At 50.4% G+C, this 14,204-nt stretch overlaps 1 protein-coding gene across 1 annotated transcript in view; it reads left to right on the plus strand.

Annotated features, from left to right (window-relative positions):
• Positions 1 to 723: 723 nt before the first annotated feature.
• The window catches only part of Dhrs3 (dehydrogenase/reductase 3), a 32,139-nt gene continuing 18,658 nt past the window's right edge, over positions 724 to 14,204 (plus strand). Inside the window, exon 1 of the mRNA XM_021200079.2 lies at positions 724 to 1,827. Coding sequence (XP_021055738.1) covers positions 1,633 to 1,827 — 195 coding nt within the window. The 5' untranslated portion in view covers positions 724 to 1,632. The remainder of the gene's footprint in view (positions 1,828 to 14,204) is intronic.

Consider the following 14,204-nt stretch of genomic DNA (forward strand, 5'->3'; position numbering starts at 1 on the left):
TGGAGATTTTATTGGCACCCGGGTTTAGAGGTCCTTTACTCTGCTCCCCTTTCTCTCAAAGCAAAATTCTGCCTCCCAGAGGTCCCTCTACCTCAACGCGAGAGACTCCACGTTAATACACGTTCATACAACTTAGGATGTACCCTCTTTGAAGGAAAATGGGAATCAGGCAATGATGAGACGTAACCTCCTGGTCCAACCTGGAGGAAGAGGAATGACCAAGTGACCTGAAATGAACCCTTGGCGACCCAATAGCACCAAGGCATGCGCGAGTTTCCCCTAGGTTTGCCCGGCCGCTCAGGGGTGGTCACCTGGCCCAGGCTGGGAGCCAGGTCTGATCCAGCAAGCTGGCTTGCCAGAGTTGGTTGCAGCGTGTTCGAGTTCCGGCTGCGAGCCCTCGGGGACTAGGGCAGCAGCAAGTCCCAGCTTGCAGCAAGTCCCAGGAGAGTGCGAGACGCAGCGAGACCGGGTGCGCGCCCAGGCGCGTGCCCCGCCACGGCGCAGGGGGAGGGGAAGTCGCCGCAGCCACTCAGAGGCACGATAGTGAAGCCTCCCAACAACTTTAACTGTCAATCAGACTTAATGGGGTATTAAAAAAAAAAAAAAAAAAAAGGAGGGGGCGCCCTTTCGGTCCACGCCGCAGCTGCCCCGCAGACGAAGTAATAGGGCGGTGCAGACTAGGGCGTTCTATCCACGAGTGCTCCACAGTCCGGGCCCGACCAAGTTGGAAAGAACAAAAAAGAAGGCAATAAATACTAAAGGGGAGGGGGGAAGAGAGAGAGGGAGCCACACGGAGCGGCAACTCCCAGCCCGGGCTGCAAGAGAGGGAGGAGGGAGCCGGAGAGAGCGGGCGCGCGCGAGGGCGAGCTGTGCACGGGAAGAAACTGACACCCGGACCCCCCACTTCTCCTGCACGGTGCTGGCAATCAGATCGCGTTTAAGCAATTTCCTGAGCCCAAGAATAGCAATGAGTCGGGAGACTTTCGCGGACTGAAATTGGGAGCTGCAATCACTCCCCAGGTTTTGTGTGTGGTGTTTTTGTGTGTGGTTTTTTTTTCCCCCTTTCTTTTTCTGGAGAAAGTTGGAGGGGGGCGCTACAATTGGGAAACAGCTTTTTTGTTTGTTTGTTTTTTTAATCTTGCACTTTGAAACCGCGGACTGTAGCAGTGTGCGCGCTTGTGGTTGGTGCTTTTTTTTTTTTTTTTTCTTTTCGTCCCTGGCCTTGCCTAAACTCTTCTGGTCTGTAAACATTACCTGTGAATTTCCCAGCCGAAACGGCTGTTGGGGCAAGAAACTTCTTGTTAAAACTTCCCACCCCGGTACTCCCCACCGCCCCTCTCACCGTCCCAATCTTCGGAGACGCTTTTTACCTCTCCGCCAAAGCAGAGTTTATCTTTTTTTCTTTTTCTTTTTTTTTTTCTTTTTATTCCCATTTTTCCTCGCCCAGTCCTTTACATCTGAAAAGAGATCAGTTTAAGAGTGACCAGGTGGGACGCCTCTTTTTCCTTATTTAGTTTATTATTGTTTAGGGGAGTTTTCTTTCTTTTTTAAATTCCTGTTTTGCTTAGTCCGGGGAGTTTTGTCCACCGCCTCCTACCACCTCCCCCTGTGCCCGGCTCCGCCGCGCGGAGGATGGTGTGGAAATGGCTGGGCGCGCTGGTAGTGTTCCCTCTACAAATGATCTATTTGGTAACCAAAGCAGCCGTGGGACTGGTGTTGCCCCCCAAGCTTCGGGACTTGTCGCGGGAGTCAGTCCTCATCACCGGCGGTGGGAGAGGCATCGGACGCCACCTCGCTCGGGAGTTCGCAGAGCGTGGCGCCAGAAAGGTACACGGCGTGGGGGCGGGGTGGCACTGCGACACCTGGAGTGGGCGCTGAGGGTAAAGCGACTCTGGCGCGCAGGGAAGGGGAGGCAGTCGTGGGGGGGTGTTCCCACCTGCTGCGGGTGCGGAAACCAGCGCCAACGACCTGAAAGTCTCAGGCCACCCACTCCTTGCATCACCTGGGACTGAGAAGCAAGTCGGTTTCATCCTTCGTAGATTTCCGGGGCACCGGACTGTGTTTTGGCAGGCCTGGAGTTGCTCGGCTCCCCTGGGATTGGTATCTCGCTGGCTATTTACTCCTACCAACTACCATACCTAGAATACCCACCCATTCTGCCGCATGACTCTTTCTCTAAGGTGTAGTGCCCCCTCTCTCTCTTTGCCTGCACCCTGCTGAGAGCAGGGTGTGCGCGCCCCTAAGTAGAGCTAGAAGCCAGACCCCCTGCTAGCTTGCGCTTGGTATTTTGCTTGGCAACTCGCTGCCTAGACCCAACCAAGCTGAGAGGTTGCAGCTCGGCGGGGACGTGAGAGGGTGCTGGGTTCAGATTTGTAAAGGAGAGAGTTGACGTGGATGGTCTAGTCCGGCTGAAAGACTGGGAGGCCCAGGTGTTTAAAGTTCTGAAAAAGGAGTGAGGGGGTAGCCAGCCGCTGATAAAGAGAGCCCTTGTCCTCACCTTCAACCTTGATTCCCACCCCCACCTCACCCCACCCCCGCCCTCTTCAACGGAGGGGATCCTTCTCCGCTGGATTGGGAGGTGGCACTGTGCCCCCCTCTGACCACTGCCTCTTATTATGTGGGTGACACCAGTTCCCCATGCTCCAGGTTTTGGAGACGTGGTGTAGCAGAGTATCGGAGGGAGAGCCAGCTGTCACCCAACTTGGAACTGCAGCCGGGGCTGACTCACCCAGTGGCAAGAGCAATGGAGAGGGATTTGAGGCCGGCAGTCAGGGCTGTCTCCAGCCGGCCCGCGAAGACGAAGAACAAACTAGGGAATTAGTTTGAAATTTAAACTGTTGCTAAGGAGGGGGGTGGGAGGACCAGGCTAGCCAGCTGATCTGACATGGAGCCGCATACCTTGGGGATTAGAGTAAATATGCTCTGTGGAAAGCCAAACCTTCATGTAATTCCAGGTTGCTTTTGTTTTGTTAAATACTGCCCTGAGATTTACAATTCCTTCGGTGGCTGAGACTGAACTTTGGAGTCTGAACTATCATCCAAAGCTGATTGCCCATTAACTCTTCCATGGCCAGGCTGTTCCAGCACAGCTGGGGCCAGGGGTCCTCCAGCTGTCCAGGGCTCCTGAATCTCCTTGGGTGGTTTGGACAGCTGTTTAACCTTGCCTTTGGAAGGGGAGTTCAGAAGTGTTTTTTAACTCATGGAGTTGCTGCATTAAAAGGAAATAAGGGTTGTTCTCACCGGTTTCTCTTCTTGGGTTGTGAGGGGGTCTCCATGGAACTCTTCCAAAGCTCTTTGTGGAGGGGGACCAAGAGGGCAGAGAAAGGGACCCTGGCAGAGGGGATACTTGTGACAGTTGCTTATGCTTGACACAATGTGTGTCTCAGTTGCCTGAATCTTCCAGCTGGCTCTGATCCTGACGTTGCTCTTCCACTGTTGTTGTGGCAGACTGCAGTAGCTTATGAGAAAGGCTTTGTCAATCTGGAAAAACTTGACTGACTGTAAACAATCCTAAATTGAAGGCAGAAGTAGGCTGGGGGGGGGGGGCAGAGAATGTGAGTGCAGAGTGGATCTCACAGGTTCATACCCTGGAAGGCACAACCCCACCTACCTTGGAAAGGACAAGCTTTTCCAGGAAACAAGCCCAGGCTGATGAGAAATGGGCCTTTAATTGGTGGCAGGGTCGCCCAAAAGAAAAGCCAGGGGAGCCTGGGAAACTCCTGGTGCCATTTACTTGGCTGGCAGAATAACCCCCCCCCCAACCCCCAAGCTCCCTGGAATCATAACTATCTGCAGTTGCTGGAGCCACTGAATTCAGTAAGCCCTTCTCCAGCTCTTTCTGTGGGAAGGTGGACTCTATCCTCTTAGCTGAGTGCAACTGGGGCCAGTGTATGGACAACCCCCCACCCCAGACCCAGAAGTGTTTAGGACCCTGTGGGCTTGGCTACAAAGGGCTGAGAGCTGTGGGGGTTGGAAGTTTGCAGTTAGGTTGGTTTTGAGAGAAACCCCTGCCTGGATTCTGGTGAGATTGAATCTAGGAGAGATTCCCTAAATGGGGAAAGAAAGGAGGCTCAGAGCCTCGTGCAAACAGCTGGCATGTCCAGGAGGGGGCGGGACAACCCAGTTTCCCATAATGACCTTGAGTTAAGTAGGATTTGCAATATGTGTAGACCATGGGGAACCTCACGCTGCAAAGCTGACCCAAATAAAGGGCTTCTTAAAAAAAAAAAAAAAAAAGGTTTATTTCATTTACATGTGTGTGTGTGTGTGTGTGTGCTGGTAGAAGGCAGAGGGGAGGTATGATTCCCCTAGAATAGTCATAGCTTGGTGTGGGTACTCAGATCTGAACTCAGGTCCTCTGAAAGAACAGCGTACGCTCTTAAGCACTGAGCTATCCCTCCAGCCCTTAACAGTGACTTAAAGGAACACTGATTGATGTCTGGAATTCAAAGTTCTTTATCACAAAACAGTTCTCCCTACCCACCAGCCATCAAGATGAGCCGAGACAGAAACAGTAAAACCCTAGGAACGCTGGGGGAAGGATCTTGTTGGATCATCTCCTGAGCAAACCTTTTTTAAAATTTGCTGTGCCCCTATAATTGCTCCTCACAAAAAAAAAAAAAAAAAAAAAAAAACAAAAACAAAAACAAAAAAAAAACAGTCAAAACTCAGGCCCACCCTCACATCTGTAGTTTTATCAGGGTTTTAACAAGAGCTCTTGATTGAGTCAGAAGGAAGATTTATGGGGGAATTGTTTGGAAGAATTTGGGTAACCCACCTTTTGGTCCAGCTAGAGGCAAGCATCCATACCCTGACTGAATTCCTATAATTCAGTGAAAGCACTTGGTCAAGGAGTATCCCCACTGAGAGCCCAAGGTCCTATTTAAGGGAGGCAGTATAAGAAGCAGCTTGAGTTGCATCTGCCTCCGTACTAGCGCATTTATAGCGAATGTGAGCATGAGGTTGCTAGCCAGGGCTTGGCCTTCAGGCCTTCGGGTCCATTTGTAAGTTTCGTTCTATTCCCCTCGTTTCTGTGCTCTTCTTCCTACTCCCAGTGCCTAAGGCGGCTCATGCTCACCACTGCCTTGACTAGAGACCCAGTTCAAAGCTGGCAGTTAATGGCACAGCTCTGGGCTGGTAGCAGAGGGAGAAGGCAGGTAGAGGTTTCCTAAAGACTCAACGCCACACCTAGATGTTACAGCAAAGGCAAAGGTTAGCATGTGGCAGCTTTCGGTGACCTTTGTCATAACTTAACCACGCACCAAGTAGCTCTGTGACAGGTGACATGTACAGAAGCATAAGGAAGTGGACCTTGTCAGTGACTGTCTCGGCCTCTCCTGCTAGTCGTCAGATCTCTCTGAGTGAAGAATGAAAGGTTTTTTTTCAGGGTACAGTAGGGAAAGTATAACTAGGTAGGTGCCTGCTCACAATCTTTACCCTCAGGTTTAATCGTAATATACTGTAAGTTTCTAGAAATGCATGCTGACATCTACTTGGGCTCCTGGCTCCTGATGATACTTTGAACTGTCAGACTGACAGTGATCATCTGTATTACTGGTGACATGAATGACAGAGGTCACATGCATGATTATGGTCATAAGCATGACTGTCATTGTACACAACAGTCATCCCACCCGAGGCTGTAACACTGTAGAAGAGGGTGGAATTACATGTGGCTGTGGCAACATCTGTAGTATGGTAACATACATGCCTTTTGCATCATTGTTTTGGGTGGACTTGATGGCACTTGGAGGCAGGTGTGACATGTAGATTGTGTCCAAGATGAAGTTGAGACAAAGGCCCTTTACTAGAAGCCAGCGTTGAACCCCTGATTCATAAACCTCAGTTTCACAACCAGAGTTTCTCTTTCAGAGCCAGATAATCTCAGCTCCACCCAACTGCCTCCCTCTGGGTCACAGAGAGGTCAGACAGGAGCTGTTAAGTCCTGGGGCCTAATATACAGAGGGCTCTGGAGAGAGAGTCTGGCAAGAAGGGCAGGAGTCAACAGGATGCAGGCAGGATGTGGATAAGCCCACTTTTTCAAAGAACCAAGTTGAGGTGTATGTAAATACAATGGGTGGAATACGTGCCAAAGGGTCAGACTAATTTTAAGTCAGGCTTGGCAACCCAGGCTTATAACTCCAGTCCTTGAGAGGAAAAGCACGCAGATCAGGAGCTCAAGGCCAGCCTCTGCTACATGCGGTTTTGTTTTGTTTTGTTGGTTTGTTTTTTTTTTTAAGACTTACTATTTATTGTATGCGTATGTGTGTGCACGCCCGAGGACGCCATCTATGTGCAGGTGGCCTTGAAAGTCAGAAGAGAACTTCAGATCCCATGAAGCTGCAGTTACAAATGTTTGTGAACTTCCCTGTGTGGGTGCTGGCAACCGAACCCCAGTCCTCTGCAAGAACAGCAAGTGTTCTTAAACTGCTGAGTCATCTTTCCAGCCCCCATAGCAGGGGCTGAGCAGGTTGGAAGCCATCTTCAGCTACGTGAAGCTATCAGCCATCCCCTAAAAAGGAGTGACCAGCTGGCGTAGTGCATCAGAGATGCATGACCCACTGTTAAAGAATTGCTACTGGGTTCTTAGGCCCAAAATCTGGGACCTGGCTGCCCTAGAAAGTGAGGGTTGTCCACCCTTTTTCAATACACCAATTAAATTAAATTAAATGGACAACTACCAGCAAGCAAGCCCATCTTTGGGGTTAACCTCTTAAGTAAAAGACCAGGGATATACATAAGTAAGTCCTGTTTACAAAAAAAGGGAAATGTGCAAGTGTCTCTCTTCAGAGCCTAAGATGAGCCCTCGCTCCCTCCTGCCAAACCTGAGACCACCAAGCTAGAGCCTCACACTAAGAAATGATCTATGACCCCTGAACCTGCAGGGTCGGAAAGGTCACTGTGCAGGAAGGGAAATTTTGGAAGACTTCTGGAAGGAGGTGACTGCCATGGGAAAGTGCAGTAAAGCCCCACCTCTTCCTGCATGGTGACCCTATGGAAGCTAGACTGTGGATTCCCCCCTTAGTTACCTTTCCAATGTATTAGCATCTTCCAGGATCACTTGTAGCTGGAGGTGGAGGTGGGGTGGGGTAGCAAGGTGTCCCATTCTCTTCTACTCCACTCACTAGGAAATATCAGTGGCTCTGTTACTTCTACCATAGACCTGGCTACGGCTGTATTGGTCGGCTCTAGTTACCATGGCAACTAGGCCAAGGTGTTTTTCCACTCCCAGATGGACAAGTAACTGTTGAAGGTATAAAGATTTGAGCAAAAACTCATAGAAACCTCCAGGTGCTTAAGGACAAAATGAATGCCCATCCTTGGTGGCAGTGAAAGCCAGGATGTGGAACCCATGATCCCGGTGAGCCCAGAGTCATGTGTTACCATGGCAGCTCACTACACTGTGGCTGCTGTTTGACAAGCCTGTACATCAAAAGCCTTTAGGGGAGAAGAGGCCTGCACAGGCTCTGGCTTTTCTTGCTGACCAGGTGTCTTAGGTTCTGGCATGGTGACTGGTACTTGGTGGCACTTCACAAATGACTGTTGTCTGAGTCCACAGGACCCACATTTCCTTGCTACTGAAAACTTGTGTTTACTGAGTACCTATTATGTGCCAAGGACTCTTTCTAGTCACTTCACATGGCAGGGCCACTATCTCCTGGTAGTAACCTATATTAGTCCCTTTTTCCCCTCACTACTGTAGCAAAATACCTGACATAAACAGCATGCACAGGGGCGAAGGGTTTACCATGGCTCGCTGTTTTAAGGTTCCAGTCCACCATGACAGGAAGGCATGTTAGCGGGAGGGTGAGCAGCTGATCACACATCCACCATCAGGAGAATTCTGATGATCAACTCAGTTCCTCCTTTTTATTCAGGTCCTGGACCCTGCCCAGTTAGCATACCCAGCTATCTGTCTACTGGGTGACTCTAGATCCTATCAAACTGACGGTTATTGTCAACTGTCACGCCTTTTCCAAAGAGACTACCATTGTTGTCCTGACAACCAGGACTATAAGAAAAGACAACCTAAAGTCAGCCATGGGTCAGGATGGCTCCACTGGTAAAGCATGAGACCTGAGTTTATATCTCTAGTACTTATGTGAAGAGCTAAATGCAGCAGCTCACACTCATAATCCCGGCACTGGAGAGACAGACCTGCAAACCCTGAGGCTTGCTCATCAGGCCAACCTGGCCTACTTGGTGAGCTCCAGGCCAGTGAAAGGCCCTGTCTCAGGGGGAAAAAAAAAGAAAAAAAAAAAAAGAATGAAGTGGAGATTGATTGAAGAAGACAGCCATTGTAAGCCTCTGGCCTCAAGTCCATAGATACAAAGTCATAGCTCTTAAAAGACCCCAGAGTATCTGCCCCCAATATTACCTCTGTTGCCTCTCATTGCATGGAAGACACTGCTCACAACACACACACACCCATCCAGAAGATATGTCTCTAACAGCCAAGTAGTTTACTCTGGTCAGACAACAGCAGTACCAGCTCCTTTGGTAGAGTCTGGAGGTGTCCTGACTGTTGTAACGATTCTGGGAATGGGTGCTTGAGAGCTCGCTCCCATGCTCGTAAAATAATATTGAGCTTAGCCTGCCCATCTCACCACCCTACCTTTCCTAGGCAGACTTCTCTGCCATGAGGCTGCTCACACTGCCCCTTGGTCATCCTCAGTAGAAACTGCCAGAGGAGCCAGGCCTGCCTGTGTTTGCCTGTCCTCCTGGGCTAACGCTACTGGGTTTATCTACTGACTTTATCAGGTCATTTGCCAACATCCATGGGCAAAAAGGGTGGAAGGGACTTCTCACTGTTAAGAGGAAACCTCTCCATTCTTCAGAGTTAGTAGTTAAAAGGGACAAAGTAAACAGCCACCAGAGTGGCCTCGTGGCAGGCTATGGACCTCCTGTGCAAACTTTGCAAAGGTGTAAAGTCACGGTGACAGGCTAGTAGAGGAAGGTATTTGCTAGGCCAATGTCTGGGGCCATTTTTGTGGGTGTGGCATCTGCTTTTCTTCTTGCAGTCTCAGGCCCTTGATTAGGCAGTTTTGAGGTGGCACAGCCTCCACCCCATTCTCTTGCAGCTCCTGCTATCTAGCACACAGAAACCTACAGCCTGTCACCAGTCACAGCCACACTGAAGGTCACCGTGGGGGTAGGGCCAGTATGACTACGGAGGGCGACTTCACCTTCATGTGGGCAAATGGTGCTGCCAGACACACTCAAGTGGGGGCCCCATCCACCCTAGACCCCACCTCCCACGCCCTCAGCTAGCAAAGACCTAGCAATCTGTCGTGCCTATCAGCGTTCCCTGCGAACACTCAGTGGAGTGGGATCACCTTATGGTTGGCAAAGCATAGGTTCTGCGTGGGCTAGAGACTGTGCTTTCCTGGGGGTTTCCTTGGCTCTGGCACAACCATTGTGCATGTGTGCTGCTCAAGGAACGAGGGTAATGAAGCAACTCAGATTTTGAGCTCAGGAGTCAAGAACAGCAAGGTTCACAGGTTGACTCTTCCGTTTGCTCACCAAGTTGCCCCTGGCCAATTGCTAAACCTCTCTGACTGACATTCACTTTCCTTCTCTGCCAGATGGAATTAAGTAAGATAATTTGTGCAAAGTTCAGAGCACAGAGTGAGCGATCAGTAAGCGTCGGCCACAGTGGTAAGGCTACAGGCCATAGACTGTAAGGCAAAAGCAATTTGTGTCCTTTGAACTGATGCTGATAGGTTATCATGGGTTGCTATGTCGTTGGTCCTGGTTGGGGGGGTGTGGGGGGGGGAGAGGAGTATGGACCATGCTTTCTATTTGAGTTTCCATGGTCACGCTTCTGGTGTTCACAAACTCAGGGCTTTCAGAATAGTGCACACTGCCTCAGAAAGGGATCCAGAGGTCAGAAGCCCGGCTTAGGATTCAACTGGACTAACTATAAGGTGTCAAGACTGTGTTTCTTCTGGAAGCTGCTTCCTTCCCCTTCCAAGCCCCCCTCCACTCTCCTCCCACCACAGTTCTTGGTTATGACCCTTGCTCAGGCTCTTCCTCCATTCCAGAGTCCTCGAATGTATCTCTGCCTTCCACCCCTACCTGTTGCCACAATCAGACCCTTCAGTCTCCCTCATCCATTCAGCAGGAGCCAGAACACAGAATCCCACATCTCAGACACGCCCAGCAGGCACTCTGCCACCTCTCTGTGCCCCAGCCCTTCCTTTGCCTGCTTCTTACAATCTCCTTTGAAACTGTGTGTAGCTGAAGCAAGGGATAGGTGTATTTGAAGGCAGTACACAGGGAGGCAAAAAGAGGGCATCGGATCCCTTGGAGCTGGAATTACAGGTGGTTGTGAGCCACCATGTGGGTGCTACAAAATGAACTTAGGTCTTTTGCAAGAGTCGTTTGAGCTCTTGACCATGATACTGTCTCTCCACCCCTCCTTGCTTGCATTTAAGGCACCCTGTGACCGTTTGTGCTAGCTTGAATAATTAAAGACACCACCCCCCAAAAAAAGAAAAACAAAGGGGTGTCAGCTCATTCAGTTCCCTGGGCCTTTCACCCCCTTTCCCATGTAAAGTAGCATGTACATAGTTTGGGGGATCCAGGATGACACCTTTGGGTCTTGTTTCTTGTAAGTTACCCCCCTCTCTTTGTGTAGGCCTTGGCGTTCTTATCTCTGAAATGGGCAAGCTTAGCCCAGCCACCCAGAGATTTTGGGATAGCTACCTAATGCTCAGGCTCTCTATCAGGTGCCTTGTCTCACTCAGCGTGCCTGTTACAGAAGCCACACACAGAGTGTTTGCAGCTGGATGATTTCACAGTCCCAGCAGGCAGTAGAATAGTGGCTTTAGTCTCACTCATGGGGGAGAGTTCTCCCTTGGGGAGCAAAACACAAATGGGTGTTAACTGTCCTGCTGAGACATGGGAGAGGACATTCTGGTCTATTAAGAAGATACTTCCCTCATCCTGATCATGTCCTGCCAGGGTCCAAGTAAGATATAAGGATGAGGTAGATGTTGCCACTGGCAAAAGGAAGCATATCTAGTAAAGAACAGATGGGAGATGATGGACTGACCGGAGTAGAGTGTCCAAGAGATGTGAAGAACAGGCCAGGCCTGAACCCCTGAGCTGGTAGCTACAGATGAAATGTGGGGTTGATTGGGAGAGCACTGGGGAGCCCAGAAGACTTGCCACGGAAATGCATGACAACTGGTTAGAGGATGTTGAGAGGAGTCTGACCTTTAATAAGCATTCTCTGAGAGTGGAGGGACGGGGTGCCTTCTGTGGTTACTTATATAGGGCTGGTCCCCAGGAAAAGCCCTGCCCTTCCTGTTGCCCCACAGCTGCACTCCCACTATCCCGTTCCCTGCAGGATGTGCTGATCCAGGCACTTCCTGTTGTGTTGCTCCACTTCCTCTTGCAGTCTCCAGCCATGCATGTCTAGGTCCCCCACTCTGATAGCCCACTAGCAGTCAACTGGGAGGTCAGCCACATGGCACGTGACCTGTGATCTCTCAGAAAGTAAATTTGCCCCTAGCAAACAACCTTTACACGCCCTCTGAGTTCCTTAAGGCTTGCCTTTGGAGGTGTGGCCATCAAGTGCTTAACAAGCTAAGTCTCCCTGGGAACCATCAATCCTGGTGTATTGCTGGGCGTGTTGTGTGTTGTGTGACCTTGGAAGTCCACCACACAGAGGAGTGGAGGAGGAGTGGAATAGGGGAAGTTCATCTTTCTGAACTGTAGCTGAATTCTCACTTCTAGGGGTGCCAACTTCCCGGGCCAGGGCTACCCAACGAGTTCCTGGCTGTACTCTTGATAGGCATGCTTCTTTCTCGGGCCTCAGTGCCCATATCTAAAACAGGTCAGTACCAGCAAGATACCCAACAGATAAAGACTGTTGTTGCATAACCCTGGTGACCTGCGTTCAATCCCCAGAACCCATGTAAAGTTGGAAGGGACCAACAAATTCTACAAAGATGTCCTCTGGCCTCCACACACATGCCACAGCATACATGCCCCCAAACACATACATCATGCATATATACGTACAATAAGATGGAAGGCTCGGTGGTTAAAAATGCTTGTTGCTCGACCCAGGTTCAGTTTGTAGCGCCCACATGATGTCTCACAATTGTCTGTAATGCCAGTCCCAGGAGATCAGATGCCCTCTTCTAGACGTTTCTGGCACCGGACATGCACATGGTATATATGCAATGCATGTGTATCTATATGCAAGCAAATATTTCATACACATAAAAGAAAAATAAATAAATCTTTCAAAGTATTTTATGTGTCTAAGTGCTTGTATTCTTTGAGCCCTCTCCCCAGTGCGGCTTAGGTTTTGAATGGCAGATCTATGTTTCCTGCCACCCAGGACAGGCAGAAGAAGGCTCATGGCTTCGCGGTAGTGTTGAGTGTTGTTGATGTGAGTGCTGGTGTAACCAGATGATCGCACTCGGTCCTCCACTTGGTTTCCCTCTTTCAGGTCTCCGTGATTAAGCTATTTTATGGATGCTTGAGCAGAGAGAGGCCTTGTCATCCTGTGGCTGGTCCTAATGGTAATCAGTAGCATTATTATTGCTGACAAAAAATGGCAACATGATGTCATTCATCACTCACATGCTTACCAGGCACCCAATTACCCAGAATGCCTGAATTCTTTGTGGGGGGGGTGGGGGGCGGAGAAGGGAGCAACACATCTTAACTATTGTCATTCCACATAATGACCAGGCATTACAAAGATAATAAAGCTGGACGGTGTAAGGGGAGGAATGTAAAGACCCAAGTCAGTCAAAAGAGAAGACTGTGCCAAGCCACATTTCAGGGTGACTGTTATCACGGGTGGGGGGGCTGAGGGATGTCTTGGTAGATGAAATGCTTGCAGTGCAAGCAGTGAGGACCTTGCATCTTGACAACCATACAAAAGCTATCGATGTGCATCTGCAACCCTAGTACTGGGGAGCAGAGACAAGTGGAGCCCGGGATCCTGATGGCCTGGCAGCCTAGTCAAAACTATAACACCCATGTGCAATGAAAAGACTTTCTGTCAGAAAATAAGGTAGAGAGCCATAGCAAACTTCACAATGTAAACCTCTGCTCCCCATCCTAACGCACACACACAGGGATGTGGAGTCACTTCAAGGCTGTCTGCCCTCGACAAAGCAGGTTAAGCGTAAGTTCCAGGACCCACTAAGGAAATCAGTGTAAAGGGTTCCTGAGGCCCAGAGAGTCGCTTACCTCTAAGGGGCTGAAGCCCCACCTTCCCCTTGTAAAATGATTGTGGGCCACTGGATACAGCAAATTCCCTGGGCTTTCTGTGGCTCCGCGGTGTCCTCAGGCAAGGCCAGCATCTCTGGCTGCTCATCAGCCTTCGTGTTCCAAAAGCATTTTCTTGCACTTTTGACCTTCCCCAGTCCAAGGAAGCCATCTGGAAATGACGGAGCCCAGAGACCCCCAAGTTACTCATCCAGCCAGCCACAAAGCAAGTCCACTCCTGAGTATATTCCTGGGAGCCCTGACGAGACCGCTTCCTACCCAAAGGGTAGCATGGCCAAGATGCTGGAGCCAGGGAGACCTTTGGACTAGACAGTCTGGCTGGGAATAGCAGTTGTCATCCAATGTGACATATTGTTATACCTGGAGAATATTACTCCCTTCTCCATGAACTTTCCATAAAGTCCAGAGCCACTGCAGACACTGGGAGCCACAGTAGACACTTCCCAATCCACTGGACGAAGACCAGAGCTGACCTAAAGCCCTGCCCGTGAGCTTGGTGGTCCCTTGAGGGAGGTGCAGGTTCAGGATTCCCCCTGCAGTCCCTACTACAAGGGAAGCTGACTGCAGATAGTAGAATCTGCCAGTCCCAGAGATGCTCCAGAAGAGGCAAGCCAAGCCCCTCCAGCTGGGCGGGTGCCTGTGGCTTGGGGGTGGTGGGGTGGCGCACAGTTCACCCAGCGGCCAGCAGACTGGCTGCGTGTTGCAATGTCTGGTGGCTTTTGCAGTCTCCTGTCAGCGTGTGCAGCTGGACTGCCCTCACTGAGGAGCAAGGAAGCAAACATATGGCTGGAACAAGCCTGCATGTCTCCAACAGACTGCACGGCCTGGGGCCGCTGGTAGTGTGTCCTCTATTTGCAGCTCTGGGTCTGGCCACCAGTCAGCAGCACCCATGACATCAGGGTATTTGTTTTACTGCCAGTCTGGTCATGGAGGAAGAGCCTGAGGTC

The sequence above is a fragment of the Mus pahari genome, chromosome 6 (genome assembly GCF_900095145.1).
Source record: "Mus pahari chromosome 6, PAHARI_EIJ_v1.1, whole genome shotgun sequence".
Taxonomy (NCBI): Eukaryota; Metazoa; Chordata; class Mammalia; order Rodentia; family Muridae; genus Mus; species Mus pahari.